The following is a 14,202-nucleotide window of genomic DNA, read 5'->3' as shown; positions in this document are numbered from 1 at the left end:
CAAGAGACAGAAGTGAAAGCAAAAAGGAAAGGAGATACCAGGAAGCCATGAGATGAAAGAGATCGAATTAAGTTTTTAGGTGACCTCTCCCAATGAAAGACAGCATTTAAATCCATTCTAAGAATAAGCCAACCAGGTTACTATGAATAAAAAAAATACTAAATTCAATTTCACTCTTATCTTATGCAGATATGAATGATAGTCCAGAGCAGAAGTATTTAGTCTCAAACTGATTCTATAAGTAATACAAAAAATGATGCCTGCAACCCATACATAAATGCAGGTTAGTATAATTAATGTGGTTTTCATAGCCTTATGATGAAACCAGGTTTTACTATCTTTTTCCCTTCAGGTTAAAGACTCACTCAGGCTTTTCTAAAAAGCCCTGGATCCTTGATGCAATATGGGGATCTTGCGAATGGCTGATTAATACTTACAAGGGAGGGAGGAAGGGGGAAGAGAGAGAAAGGGACAGGGAGAGAGAGGAGGATTGCTGCTTGTATACAACATCTCAATAATAGGCAGTTACCATATGCACCAGATGGCTTGGGAAACGAGAAGATGTTTCATCCTACCTTTGCAAACCAGTTCAGAATACTCCCAACCACCACCACTGTATGTCTATAAAGCAGTTTTTTTCTGCTCCAGGGTTGCCCGCAACCAGCTCACGTAGGTTAAAGGTTTACTTTCTTTTGACAGGAATCAAGGAAAGCAAAAAACTAGTTTATCTCTATGGAAATTCAAGAAAACACAGCTCTTCTTGAAAAACTTCCCTCCACTCCGCCTGCCTCCTCTTTTTTGTTGGCCACACTAGATGATGCCATATTAGATTAAGGAAGGAAGGAACATTTCATATCTGAAGGCTGAGACACTTCCTAACACCTGGATGAAAGTACCTAGGCTCATGCATCCCTGAAAAGATCATGTACACAAAGTCCAACATCAAATGGGCTGGGACCTTCATCTGTCTTGTAGCAGTTTTTACTGCTACAAGGAAGAGAAAAGTACAGGGTAAAATTGAGGATAGGGTAATGGTCATGAAAGCCCAGCCCAGCACATCTTACATTTCCCCATTTCACAGGACATTTGGCCACCAGCTGTTTGGAGGAGCAACCCAAGATGCTGCCGGAAAGAGGAAGGTTGCAGTCCAGAACAAAGCAGATAGAATACTGGCTCAGACAGTTGGGAGATTAAGTCTGGTATCTTGCCAATATATGATGTTCTTTGAGGGAGAAAATTATATTCCCCTTCTCCTCCCCATACACTTCCATTTGCCATTTTCCAATTAGCCACTGCAATAAAACTGCAACATGAAGAAAGACTCTTCAATTCCTGTAGGTGATGAGCTTATACCCTGAAGTATAAGAAGTGATCACCCTGTTCATAGCACACAACAACTCTGTCACACGGGACTTTAAAAAATGCAAAAAGTCTCTGCGAGTAGACCCAACTGCAAATAACAATGCGACTTGTGGTTTTTGACCTACTTAAACATTTCAATGGCACCACGTAGCATATTTGTTTTATCTTTTAGTAGTGATCGATATGCAAGATACCACTATACAGCTACCATGGAGATAAAACGTTGGCTTCAAGATATACAATCTCTGAAAAGGAAAGCTGGAAACAGAGGTGAGAGAAAGAAGACAACACAAGTACAGCTGGAGTAAGAGGAGCTAAGATGGCTGTATAGACAGTAGGAAGCTAGGATGGGAAAATGGGATGGTGGTAGAAAATACTGCAGGCAAAGCAGGGAATGTGAATGCATCATTGTGGGGAGTTATTACAACACAGAGAATACTAAATAGGAAACATGAACATAGCAGCATAAACCTACTGGCATTGAGAAATTAAGCAATGTCCCAGTGAAACCTCTGTCAAAGTATCTTCACCGAATCATAGAAAAGTAGGGCTGTTTCAGTCTTCACAGAATAGTATAATTGAGGCAATCTACTCTTGAAAAATAAAGTTTGAAAAGGACAATAGGCTTGAGCCAGGATTGAAAGGATTTGAAGCACAGGTTGCAAGCTGAATCTAGATAGTCTGGGAAAAGCTTGGGTACAGGGATTAAAATCTTTTATAGTAATTTTAGCAGTGGTTAGTGTTTGTAGTTTTACAGCAATGCTACATACACAAAACAGAAGGGACACATAGTCCTCAGTGTCTCACAAACTTATCAACACACTTTTTGCCACGCCAGCTCAGATCACAAATTCACTTAATCCAGTATCTTGTTTTTGCCAGTTGCAAATGGCTGATGCTTCAGAGAAAAGTGATATCCTGCCCCAATAACACATTGAAGATAATTGTGCAATGCCGTATCTGGGTGAAAGGGGAAAGGATTCCTTCTTGACATTTCAAAGCAAAGGTACCACACTATGCCTGCCAGCTATAGTCCCGTGTTATTACTGGGCAATGGCAACAACCATCTTTTTGAAAAGCCCCACCAATATATTTGTCTTGATTATCTCCAGCAGTAGTGAATACCAGAAGTTGACAATATTCAGAATATTCTTCCTTTTAAATTTACTGCCAAGCAATTTTAGCATGGGTAGTCTTGTCCTTGTATCGCATCTAATGGTAATAATGAACTGATCCATTTTTGGTACAAGTATTCACAGAAATCAGAGGTGGACCTGTCCCAGCAGGACATCCTGTCACTGATGATGAAGGATTGTTCCCTACAGCAGTCATTCATAGCCAGGGAGCCCAAGACAGGCATCACAGAGGACTCCCTCCCGCTGGACAGCTTAGTGCTGAGACATTGGACTGTTTTGTGCACATTATCTGTTGAATATAATGTAGCAGAACTTAACTTAGGGTGGAGGGCAGACCGATTAGCTTTGCTGAGAGGCAGAGCTGTTAAGCCCAGGTCCAATAGTGCCATGTGATAGTGACTGTGCTCCTTCCATTCTGGAGTGTGTGTGGAGCTAGCTTGGGTGTCTGCAACACACTTGGCAAATGGAAGGTGCATTGTGGGGTTATACATGGGTTGGAGGGAGGTTGGTTGTAGGGTGGCAGGCAGGCTGTGGTAACAAAAAAGGTTTGAGAACTACTGCTCTGCATTACATCTTCCAGAGTCTGGCCTAGTTTGTCCCCCAAGTATTTAGGCTTCTATCTTTTCCCTGACAACTTGGTAGGCCACTGAAATTTTATTTTTAAATTCATTAACTTCACATTCCATCCAGTATCCTCCAACTAATTCTTCTTTGCAGATTTACATCTTTTCCTATATGCATCTTTTCCTAAAGTCATGCTCACATTGCATACAGCTTCCTTCACTCTGCTCCCAAAGTATTTCAATCTCTGATAAAACTTCCTGACACTTAAAATCAAAACCGGAGCCAGGAAGCTCCTTGTAACTCCAGCTGAAAAAAAATACAGGTGAATATCTATGGGGGCTAAAATATTAAAAGGTATCAACTATAATGAAGCAAGCCATTATTTTCTAGTCAGGAAACCTCAGTGAGTATGTAATAAACCTATCCATTATCCTGTAATGTATTGTACATATCCTGCATAGGTTGCTTAGTTGTGTTATTTCAGCGATGCCCTGTCCAGGTCTAGAAGGCCTGTTGGGCTAGTCTGGTTAAAGTATGCCAGCTTCCATAACCAGTGGTAACACAAGGGAGTGATGTGGTAAGCATTCATGTCAGGCCTCCGTAACTCCTTGAAGATCCCTGTTTACAGCTGGGGGTAGTCTCTGGCACAAGTCAAGACTGTGGGATGCCCTACCTGCTCTGCCATAGCATCCTTTGCTTAATTATACAAAGTGTACATACTCAATATATATGCAGTAAGTCCACTGGACATTTGTAACCCTGTTAAGAACAGCATGTGACCCAAGAGGGTAGAAACTAAAGAGCATGTTGGCCTACTATTTCTGGCAGCCTGTACACACTTGGATATGGCCCCACAGCACTCCCCCCCCAACACCTACTTCCCCTGTTGCTCGTTCATAAAGCTACACGGATACAAACCACAGACTCTGATTTACATAAAATTATCTCACTCCATTTTATTTAAGATTTTTTTCTCCAGTTAGTAAAAGAAAGTTGTGTCTCTTTTTATACATATGTACAGGTTCAGTTATAAAAATAGACAGCACATTCAAAGAGAAAAAAAGTCTTGGCATTTTTCTTATTCCCTCTAAATATCATATATACATGTGAATATGAGGGGAAGGGGGAAGCCTTCATGATTTAAATTAAACAACACCTCCCCCATAATTATCCCCTCCAAATCTGTTTAAAAATCAGTCTAACTAAACTCAGTTCTGCTATTAGGTGTGCAAATTAGAGGCAGAGCCGACAGGAAGCACTTGCTCCACACTGTGGGACGCCAGGCAAGGGGCTTGGGATTGGGAAAAAAACATCCTCTGCTGTCACAGCATGGACCTGTAACTCAACTTGCTTCTCTCTCTCTCTCAAGGGATGAAAGTGCCCTTGCAGTATAGCCATTGAGATGAGAGAACTGCTCCCCACCTGTATCTCAGTGCAATGCAGACATTTATAGCCAAGCAAGGGGTATTTAGAATGGGGAAAGAACAATCTGAGAGAATGAGGACAGAGAGTGGCACTGAAAGCACAGTTCGTCTCATGAGTATGTCTGCTAGTGCCTGCACATTGTAAAAATAAAATAAAACAAAACCAAAAAAAACTCAACCAAGCTAGTGTGTGTGACGATCACTGACAAAAGGGAAATATGCTGGAAGAACAGATCAGATGGATGGCTGGAATGGGAGATTTCAGTTTTCCCAAGAGTTGATTGGAAAGGGGAAATGGCACAGTCCTTGTTTCAGTCAAATTCTCTATTGTTCCCCTTGTGGCATGGCAAGCTGCAGTACCCAAAGGCAAATGACATAAGCAAGCTCTGCTATGGCATGGTGAGAGGAATAGCAGTGAACTTCTTCCCCTTGCATATCAGCATTTCCTCTTCTTGAAATATATACAAGTAGAGTCTGACTTTTACTAAGCCTTAAAAGTTCAGCATAGCTCAAAATGGGAGAAATCATTCTTAAACCCAACAAAATGAACATTCATGCTAACAGACTTGGGCTCTGAAATGTAAACCAGTGACCTGTAGCCTCTCCCACTCCATGAAGCAGAGACAGCAACATTAGTGTCACCAGGCCTACTCTGTCCAACTGCAGTTGCAATTACCTCATGTCTAGAACAGGATCAAAAACATGGTGCTGACAAGAGTCCAGTTCTTGGAAACTTTTGGGAGATTTCTTTTCCCTTCTCTTGAACTCAAGGTCTTTAGAGAATTCTTCTCGGAATCCACAGATCCATACTAGAGATACCAAACTACATGGCCGCAATATCTACAGATGGGCCCACCCCAAATGCACTGCCAAGTCCTCAGTGCAGAGGGTTCCTCCAACTCTGTAGGGTACCCTCAGAGTTCAGCTACTGATTTCTTAGAATAAGAATAGAACTGAACTCCACCTGAAGCTGAAAGAGGAGTACACTGGTGTGACCACAAACACAAATGGCTGCAGGACATCACACTTTCTAGGTAGATCTTTTTCCAGTAAGCTTTGTAGAATGCATCAGTAAAACGGGTGAAAAATTAACGTAAAAAAAATCTCTCATTTAACCCCAGTCCCCATCCCTCCTCCTTGTAGCGTCTGCGAAGGTAATTTTTTGGGATACACGTAATCAAAGTGCTCACGTAAACCACCCATCCCTATTATGCTATGATTTTCTTTTCATACACATGTGGGATAGCAAAAGGCGTTCCTCTGCATATGTCTCCTGCTGGCAGGGTGGGCTACTCTGAAAGCCAATATGGTTAGAGAAACTTCAAGGCTTCAAAATTACTACCGCCCACCTGACGTGTGGGCTCCTTTACTTTGCTTCCGAATTGGGGTTTCTGATATCAGGCTGCTGGTCAGATTTAAGCTTTTTGGGGTCCCACAAACACTATTTCCTTTGCTCAAAGGGGAGCTCAGGGGAGAAGAAGCACTTGAAGGTCCAAAGTCTGCAAGTCCAGCAGGCCGAATAATTGATGTCTGGAGAGGGCTACTTGCAGACATACCTAGCAACAGGAAAAGGAAAGGAAAATAAGTCAACCTCAAATGAACACAACATTCACATCCTGTGACTCCTCCACAATACATAAAATTAGCTTCTGCAACATGTGGCTATGAATAGCTTATCGCACCCTCAATTAAACACTTAATCCAACTTGCTCTTCCTGACTCCTCTGTGCACCTGTAGATCACATAAGAATGTGGGGCCTTTAAGAGAGAAGTACAACCAAACTGCTATGTACCACTGGCAGAGTAAGGCACTGTAGCTCCATCAGCATCTTTGCAACACCTTAGGATCATATTCTATTGCTAGCACTATGAAGCTTCAACATCACAACAGAAAGAAACAGCCACAGCCCCATTTCAGAGGTACCATATTTTCGCACACACAACATGCATTTTTTTCCCCAAAAACCAGCTGCTGAAACTTGGAGTGTGCATTATATGCAAAAAAAAAAATATAGTAAGAACCAATTTCTGCTGGTTATCAGTAAGTGAAAGTAAAATCTGCATGCAACTCACAGGGTGCAGAACAATGATCAGGCTCAGCTCCCTAGCTGCTATTACTCAATTACTACAAAGTTATTTTTAATTTCATTCTGCCTTTCAAAAAACGGTGCATATTTTATATTGGGGCATGCTGTATGCAAGAACATATGGAACCAGAACCAAACATTTTTGACTGAACATTCTCATTTCTCCAAGACAAAAAATACCTGAGACAGATGATGTAGAATGTACTGCAAGTTCTAAGGGATACAGTGAAACTTCTATACATAAGAGCAAAATATAGGCAACCAGGGAAAGATCCAGAGGGCGTACAGTGGTGCTGACTCACTCCCTTTCAGACTGCACTGTGGAATCAGCAGCAAGGGCTTTTTTTAAAAGTCTCAAGTCTGGTAAGAAACCCATCCCCCTGCCTCGTCTCCCACTCTTGATACCCCCTCCCTTCCTCTCCATCCTCAGCAGCTCAACTCCTCCCCTCCTATTTACTCCCTCCCCTGCCTGCTGCTGCCACTGTCCCCAGCTGAGGCTCCAGAGCCACTCCTGCCCAGCTCCAGCCAGGAACAGTGGCAGCAGTGGGCAGGTTTCTCTTTTGTTCTGTCCCTGCAATGTTCCCTGCATCCAATTACAAGCATGGGGCAGGAGAACCCTCCCACTGCAGAGCCTGGATGCAGTGACTCTGGAGCCCCTCCCCGCTGTGAAATGAATTGGGGGAGTTATGGTTTGGGACAGTTGTGGGGGAAAGGGTTCCAGAGCTGTTGCAGCCAAGCTCAACAGGGGACAGCAGCAGCATTGGGCAGGTTCCCCAACTCTGTGCTTGAGAGGGGGAACCCATCCGGTACCGCAGCTGCTGTTCCCTGATGAGCCCGACTGGAGCAGGGCAGGAGTGGTCTGGAGACTCCCTCTATTGCCACCCCCATCAGCTGGGAACAGTAGTGGGTAGGAGAGAGACAATTGGAAGGGGAGGGGAAGGCAACAGAGGGGAGGGGAGGGGAGAGGAAGGGAGGGGAGGGGGTGTACTGTTGAGGATGGAGGAGAAGGGAGGGTAGGGGCAAGAGCTGAGGGGAAGAGTAGGGGGGACAGGATTCTTACCTGATTTGGGGGACTTGCAAAAAAAGTTTCTGCTGCTGCTCCTGTGGCATGAACTGCCTGCCTGAGGTTTGGGGCAAGCTGGGAGCAGGGGTGCAGCTACCCCTGAAGTGCCAGTCACTGCTCCCATACCCCCACTTCACAGAATCCTGGATCCATCCAGGATCCATCCTTACAGATAGTGGTAAGGATAGCTATATTTCTTACTACACCTGGAATGGCTATGGTGCAACCTGTTATATTATCACAATGCTATGTGACACTGTATGACTGACCCTCAATGAGAAGGAACAAGAAATACTAGAAATACTTTAAATAAAATTACCTATTTCTTGACAGGATGCCTGAAGAGCCCTACATCCAAACATGTGGTTTGGTTCGCTCTCATACCTTTAGACACGTTGTACCCGTATGCTGCATATGCTGCTGCAGAGGCTGCTGCTGCCCCAGCTTTGGCGCCTGCCATTGCAGCTGCACTTCCTGCTGTTGTCTTCCGGCTTCGGCCTTTCCCTGTGGCTTTCGACCCACTGCCTGAACCTTTAGGGCGACCCCGGCTTCTACCTGAATGGCCTCTTCCTGTGATAGACATATCTTGCATTGAAATTCCTTAAGCAAAGGAGGAAAAGAAAATGTCAACTGCTGCAATACATAAAAAGTGACTCATGAGCAAAATGCAGCTTCATAAATACCTGACAGTGCACAGTGAACCTCACTCTTAAACTTGATGCATGTGTGGCAGGGGTATTTTTCTTCATCTCAGGATTAAAACATGCTCTTACTTGGAGGAGGCTATTATGACTTTTTCATTTGTTGTTTACAAAGAAACTCATCAAGCACTATGGCTTTAACTATTTCAAAACCTAGAATGATGGAAGCTAAAAATCACACAGTTACAGCTGGCTCACTGATATAATGGAGAAAAGGAAATCAGGAACCATCCTTCAGCCCCAGAGTGATTACAGGAACAGTTTAAATATACATGAGAACAGTCCTGGGGAAGACTGTGCTTTGCTGATTTGTGTGCTATGCAAGAAGGGGCCCTTTCCATCAAAAGAGCCAAAAACATTCTTATGAAACAGAAGTACTAAGTAACATAGAAATGCTAAAGCATAACAAATGACCGAATACATCAACAGAAGAAACTCTGTCAGATCTGAGGTCATTTCATAGCAGGAAGGCATTTTTCATAGATCTTTACACCCCTTCTCTTATCTGACAGAGTCAGGCATGACGTGATGTAAAATGTACTAGATATACCAATACAGATGTAATGGTCAAGGCTGGGCTGCTTGCAAATATTTAGCTAAGGAAAAAGTACTGACCATTCATGGTGTCTGAGACTGAGCCCATGATGGAAGCAGGAGAGTTTGTGGCCCTTGACTGAGGTGCTGAAGATGCTGGGTCATCCACAATTACCAGCATATCATTGCTACTTTCATCAGGAGGGATAGATCCCATATGCAACTCACTGCTGATGGAGATCTAGACAAGACAGAGACCAAACCTTGTTGGGTAAAGACAGCAGCAAAGACAACCATAGACTAAAAACTTCAGAAAAGGTGCAACTGCATTAAAGAAGGTCCCCCCCACCCAGACAATTAAATAGCAACTAGCCTCTTTTTTTCTCAGTGCAAGACGAAGCAACATATATGCTGCCTCACCATACTAAATTCTCTACTTATAAGTGGATCAGCATTAAAACCTGTTCCTTCCTGCCAGGGTTTAATTTCAACTGTGAACTAAAATATATGTAAATACAAAAATCCAGGAACCTGGCAGATATCCAGGAAAACCCTTGTAGCAATTTATTCAACCCTGATTTTCCAGACTGATAACCCTCATGTGAATGTGCCCTTTCAAACAAGAGAAATTAAGATTTGTCTTATCCACTCCACCACTAGTGATGACAAAAACTTTTATTAAAAAGTGAAATGTATAATGTAAAGATCTTAACCCAATCTCATATGAAAGCACTATTATATATTTAGTGGCATACGCCTGTACTGCTTTTTACAAAGATGAAGAAAGGAAGCTTGTGCCCAAAATAATTTAAACTTTCTGTTAGAGAAAGGAAATGTAACAATTAAAGGGCAGATGGAAGTGAGGAAGCAGAAAAAGCTGTAGGAGAATTTGGTTAGGGTACTTACAAAGAAACTGATAAAGTATTATGAAGGAGGAGAGGGAGGGTGCTTGGTTCACAAGTGGAAAGTCTATCCTAACCATGGAAGGTGTTGCTAGGGAAAAGCCCATGAGAAGCCATAAATGAGAGTAGGACATAAAGGAAGGACAGGGGAAGAAGAGAACAGGAAGAAACCAGCAGGGATGCAGGCATGCACAGAGCTGTATAGAGTCTGAAGATGAGGAGAAAGAAGCAAGATCTGATGTAGAAAGAGGCCAGAAATCAGTGAAGGAGATGGTATGTAAAGATACATAGTTCGACCTGAAAAGGAAGATTAATTTGAGCTGTTACAAGTTGGATAGTATAGTTTCAATGCAACAGTTTAAGACTAAGATACACCCAGCTTCCAAACAGTACAAGAGACTCCATGCTAGCTATAAGCTAATTTGCAAAAGGTTTGTGCCCTGAATTTAAGTGTGGAAGACAGTTTAAAAAAAAAATCTCACCTCACTGAAGGGACTAGGCATGGCAGAGTCTACACTAATGAAGGAGTCATCACCATCAGCGGACAGGTTGGAGTTATCAGCTGAGGGAACAAATGGGATCACCAGGTTCATGCTTTCTTTCTTTCTCTTTCCATCCAACTCATCTTCTTTCTTCTTCTGCAAATAAGCAAAATGAACAGGTTACACAGGAACAAAAACATGATAAAGAAGATAAATGGAGCAAATAAATAAAGAGCTCCAAAGAAATGGAGCTCATCATTCAGTAATCAGAGTAATGCCATACGCAGCATTTTCTGATAACAATGTTTTGGAAGACATGGCACCACATACAGCAGGAAATTCTACATTAGATTAGGAAGTTTCCCTAAAATGGCTCACAGGCTGGAATAACCTTTCCACTAATGAAGAGTTAAGAGTATTTTGATTTTGGTATTTAAAAAGAGAAAGCAAACGAAGCTGAAATGCTTATCCTGTTAAATTCAGATGCAAGTTATTTAAATGCAGAAGTGGTGCTTAAAAGAAACAAAAAATCAAAATCAGATCTTGGCTTTTGCCCAGTATTTAATTTCTATTCCTTTCACGCTGTAACAGGCAAGAACCCCTGCTGGAAGTTTTTCAGACTCTCTTGACTACACACAGAAAGATATTTTTTGCATCCAAGTACCTTTTCAGCGTACTTTTCCCTCTTTCGTTTACGCTCTTTCACACGATTTGTCTCCTCCTGCTGCCGTTTCTCTTCCTGACGCTGGCGTACTGTCAAGAAAGAAAAATAGAAAAAAGCCTATTGTAGAGCTGAACACCTCTCCAAATTCTTTCCTATCTTTCTATACATATTATCCATTTCACAGTAGCTCGGTTCTAGAAAAACCCTGAATAAAGCCATTAATTCTGGTCTGTTACACTGAAGTCTCCTACAGAGAAAAACTGTAGTCAGACCCAGAAAAGTACAAGCCTTACTGGAAAATCTCTCTCAAAAGTGGTATCAAGATACACTTTACACATTCAAATACCTCTTGCACTTATTTTAAATGATCCTCCTTACTCTGTTAAAGCTGTCATTCATGAATAATGTGGTGATCTTTAGTAAGTGCCAATAAAATCTTTAGACTACATCATCTCATTTCTCACACATATATTTGCCCATTTTATCCAACAGTGTATGAAACCAACTTGTACTAAAGTAGCTACTGATATAAAATAAGCCAGGAAACAGAAGTAGTTATCTACAGTGCATGTGCAGAGACAGATAAGAAAAAATTCAAAAGCACTGTAATGTGAATAACATACATTTCTTCTCAAGTTCTTCATCATCCAGGAGAAGGCTGACCACCTCTTTGGGTTTCAAGGTGTCTGGTTTGAAATTGCCACCTGAAATCACCATTCGCTGAATCTAGAACAAAAGAACACATAGCAGAGAAGCTATGAACCACTCCCATTTCTCTTTATTAAACACTAGCAATATTTTCTGTTTGGGAAAGTGGCTGACAGTCATAAAAGAAAAGTGCTGATTATTCTAACTTGGTAAACCCAGCAGCAGAACACATAAGTTTTTATTAACACATCAACTAAAACAGATTTAGTAAATTGCAACTGAAACCACATGGAAGAACACTGGCTCCCCACTGTGCAATGCAGCAATCTTCTACTAAAGTAGCACCTACTAAATAATGAAAGTCACTGCATTAATGTAATGCTGACCATTAACTATTAATCCTCACAGCCATCTGTGATATAGTTAAGTATTATTCTCTCCATTTTTCAAGTACTTTGGAAGCATTGTGGTTTATGATTTAAGAGAGCCTAGATTCTAAATCCTGGGTCAGACAGTGATTTGATATGTAGGTTTAGCCAATCACTTGACCTCTCTGGATGCATCTAGACTGACAAGTAAGGGTGCACTGATAAAGATTTTCTTGGCCAATACCGATAGCCATATTGGCTGATACCGATCTCATAACAGATTTACAGGAATGCAGCTGGGCAGCATGGAGAGCAGTGCCCTGCAGGTAAGCCTGTAGAGGGGAAGAAGCATATGGGAGGGGAGGGCTGTGGGGAGTGCAGATCCAGGCCCACATGGTGAGGGAGATAGTAGGGCAAGGGTGGGGGCTGCAACTGGGAGCACTGCCGAGCCAGGGTGATGAATGGGACCCAGGGCCAGGGTGGGGAGCAGGACAGAGCCATGGGCAGCTCTTCCAGAGGAGCAGTGCCCAGTGCTTAAAAATGGCAGCAGGGCACTTGAACTACAGCTTATTGAATGAGCTTTAGTTCAAGCACCACTGCTACCACCATTTTTAAGTGCAGGGATGCTTTTAATCAGAGTGCAGCTGAGTGGGGTGATGGTGGAGGTGGGCTGCTTGCTGCAGGCTCAAGGCTCTCCGCTTTGTTGCCTTTGCTCCCACTGATGCTGGGCAGTCAGGGGGCATGTGGCTGGCATGGGGCTATCAAGAGAAAGGCAGCAGAGTGGAGAGCACCGAGCCCATGGTGAGCAGCCTGCATCTGCCCTGAGCATAAATCTGGGGAGGGAGAGGAGAAGACATGCCCCCCCATGCCAAGCTGGAGGGTGCACACAGTGGGGAGCTGCTCCCCACCCCCCACCCTGCACCAGCCTAGACAAGCTGCCTTGCAGCTCTGTTCTGTTCCCCACCCCAGCCCCAAGTCCCATTCACTAACCTGGCTGGGCAGCACTCCCAGCCCCAGCCCCACTCCATCCCTCACTGTGGGGGCCTCAGTCACCCCCTCTCCCCCTCCACAACCCTTCCCTTCCAGAGACTTACCTACAGGGCACTGCTCTCCATGCTGCCCGGCTGCATTCCTGGCCATGCACACACATGTGGCTGCATGCATGCACATGGCAACCAGAGGCCCCAGCCAGAAGGCATAATATATTTAATTGGTGAACATTATCATCCAAAAAACCTGATAGCCAATAATGTTAGTTTTCTTTTTATCAGTGCTGATCTGATAGGCAACCAATATTTCAGTGCACCTCTACTGACAAGTATATGCAGCACAATACAGAACTGGGAGAAGCAAGATCAGACATTTCAGGCAATGTCAAACAGAACAGCCTCCCTCCCAAATTAGTATTAGGCAGCCCTAATGTGGGTACAAGTGGAAATACACCTTAATTCAGAGGTGGCTAATGTAGTATTCACTACTGCACTGCCATCAGCCACAAAATGCAGTGACTTGAAGGTTGTAATACAAACAAGGCCCAACAGACAGGAAAGCTGAAAGAATACACAAGACCTGTCTGTGCTACAGCTTCCAGTATTACTGATACTAAACGTTGGGAACTGGTCTCCAATTATTCCTAGCATGGTAACATTCCTTATAGTAGTAGGGGGGGCAACCCTTTTTTGGTCACTGTGCCACAATGTAAACCCTGCCCCCTCCCTGAGTAAAACTCTGATCTCCTTCCCCACCCGATCTATTGCTCCACTCTCTCCTCCCTGCCACAGAACAAGCAAAGCAATTGCACATGCCGCTTGTGGAGCATGTGCTAAAAGTTGGCCACTCCTGCCTTAAAGTTTTACAGTTAAGCTTAAGCCACAAGGAAGGTTTTTAAAAAACATTTACTGCTTGATGCTGGGCACGTCTGTGACTCCTTGCATATTATCTGATTATCTTAATGACTTTCTGAAAAGAAATTCTAGTATGATAAAAGGATCACAACATTCAAATCCTAAGTGATACTAGTTTACAGTTCTGCAGAAATTAATGGAAGATATAGTAAAAGTCTTTCTTACATCAAGAAAATTAAAACCCGTAAGCACAGTGATAGCATAAAGCTGTAAGGTAGACAGGGTACAGACACATTCCACATCATAGCAAGAACCTAGATTTGTGACAGGCTGGTATAAACATGTTGGCCCCTGCTGCTACACTCCAGTGATAGCAGAAGTCAGCAACTTATAGCCCGTGGGTCAGATCTGTCCCACAAAGAC

The 14,202-nt window shown here is 43.1% G+C and overlaps 1 protein-coding gene across 2 annotated transcripts in view; it reads right to left on the bottom strand.

Moving 5' to 3' along the window:
* Positions 1-3,992: 3,992 nt before the first annotated feature.
* INO80 (INO80 complex subunit) overlaps positions 3,993-14,202 on the bottom strand; it is a 115,320-nt gene continuing 105,110 nt past the window's right edge. Inside the window, exons 32-37 of one of the 2 annotated variants that reach the window (XM_019551611.1) lie at positions 11,543-11,645; positions 10,920-11,008; positions 10,256-10,411; positions 8,953-9,112; positions 8,021-8,236; positions 3,993-6,042 (exon numbers count right to left, since the gene is read on the bottom strand). In XM_019551611.1, the coding sequence (XP_019407156.1) occupies positions 5,825-6,042; positions 8,021-8,236; positions 8,953-9,112; positions 10,256-10,411; positions 10,920-11,008; positions 11,543-11,645 (942 nt within the window). In that variant the 3' untranslated portion in view covers positions 3,993-5,824. Of the gene's footprint in view, positions 6,043-7,955; positions 8,237-8,952; positions 9,113-10,255; positions 10,412-10,919; positions 11,009-11,542; positions 11,646-14,202 lie in introns of both variants that reach the window. The other variant, XM_019551613.1, reaches the window with a different exon arrangement.

The sequence above is a fragment of the Crocodylus porosus genome, unplaced genomic scaffold (assembly GCF_001723895.1).
Source record: "Crocodylus porosus isolate Cpor-Errol unplaced genomic scaffold, CroPor_comp1, whole genome shotgun sequence".
Classification (NCBI taxonomy): domain Eukaryota; kingdom Metazoa; phylum Chordata; order Crocodylia; family Crocodylidae; genus Crocodylus; species Crocodylus porosus.
Note: the sequence above shows the minus strand (reverse complement) of the source record. Positions and strands in the feature narration are given on the sequence as shown.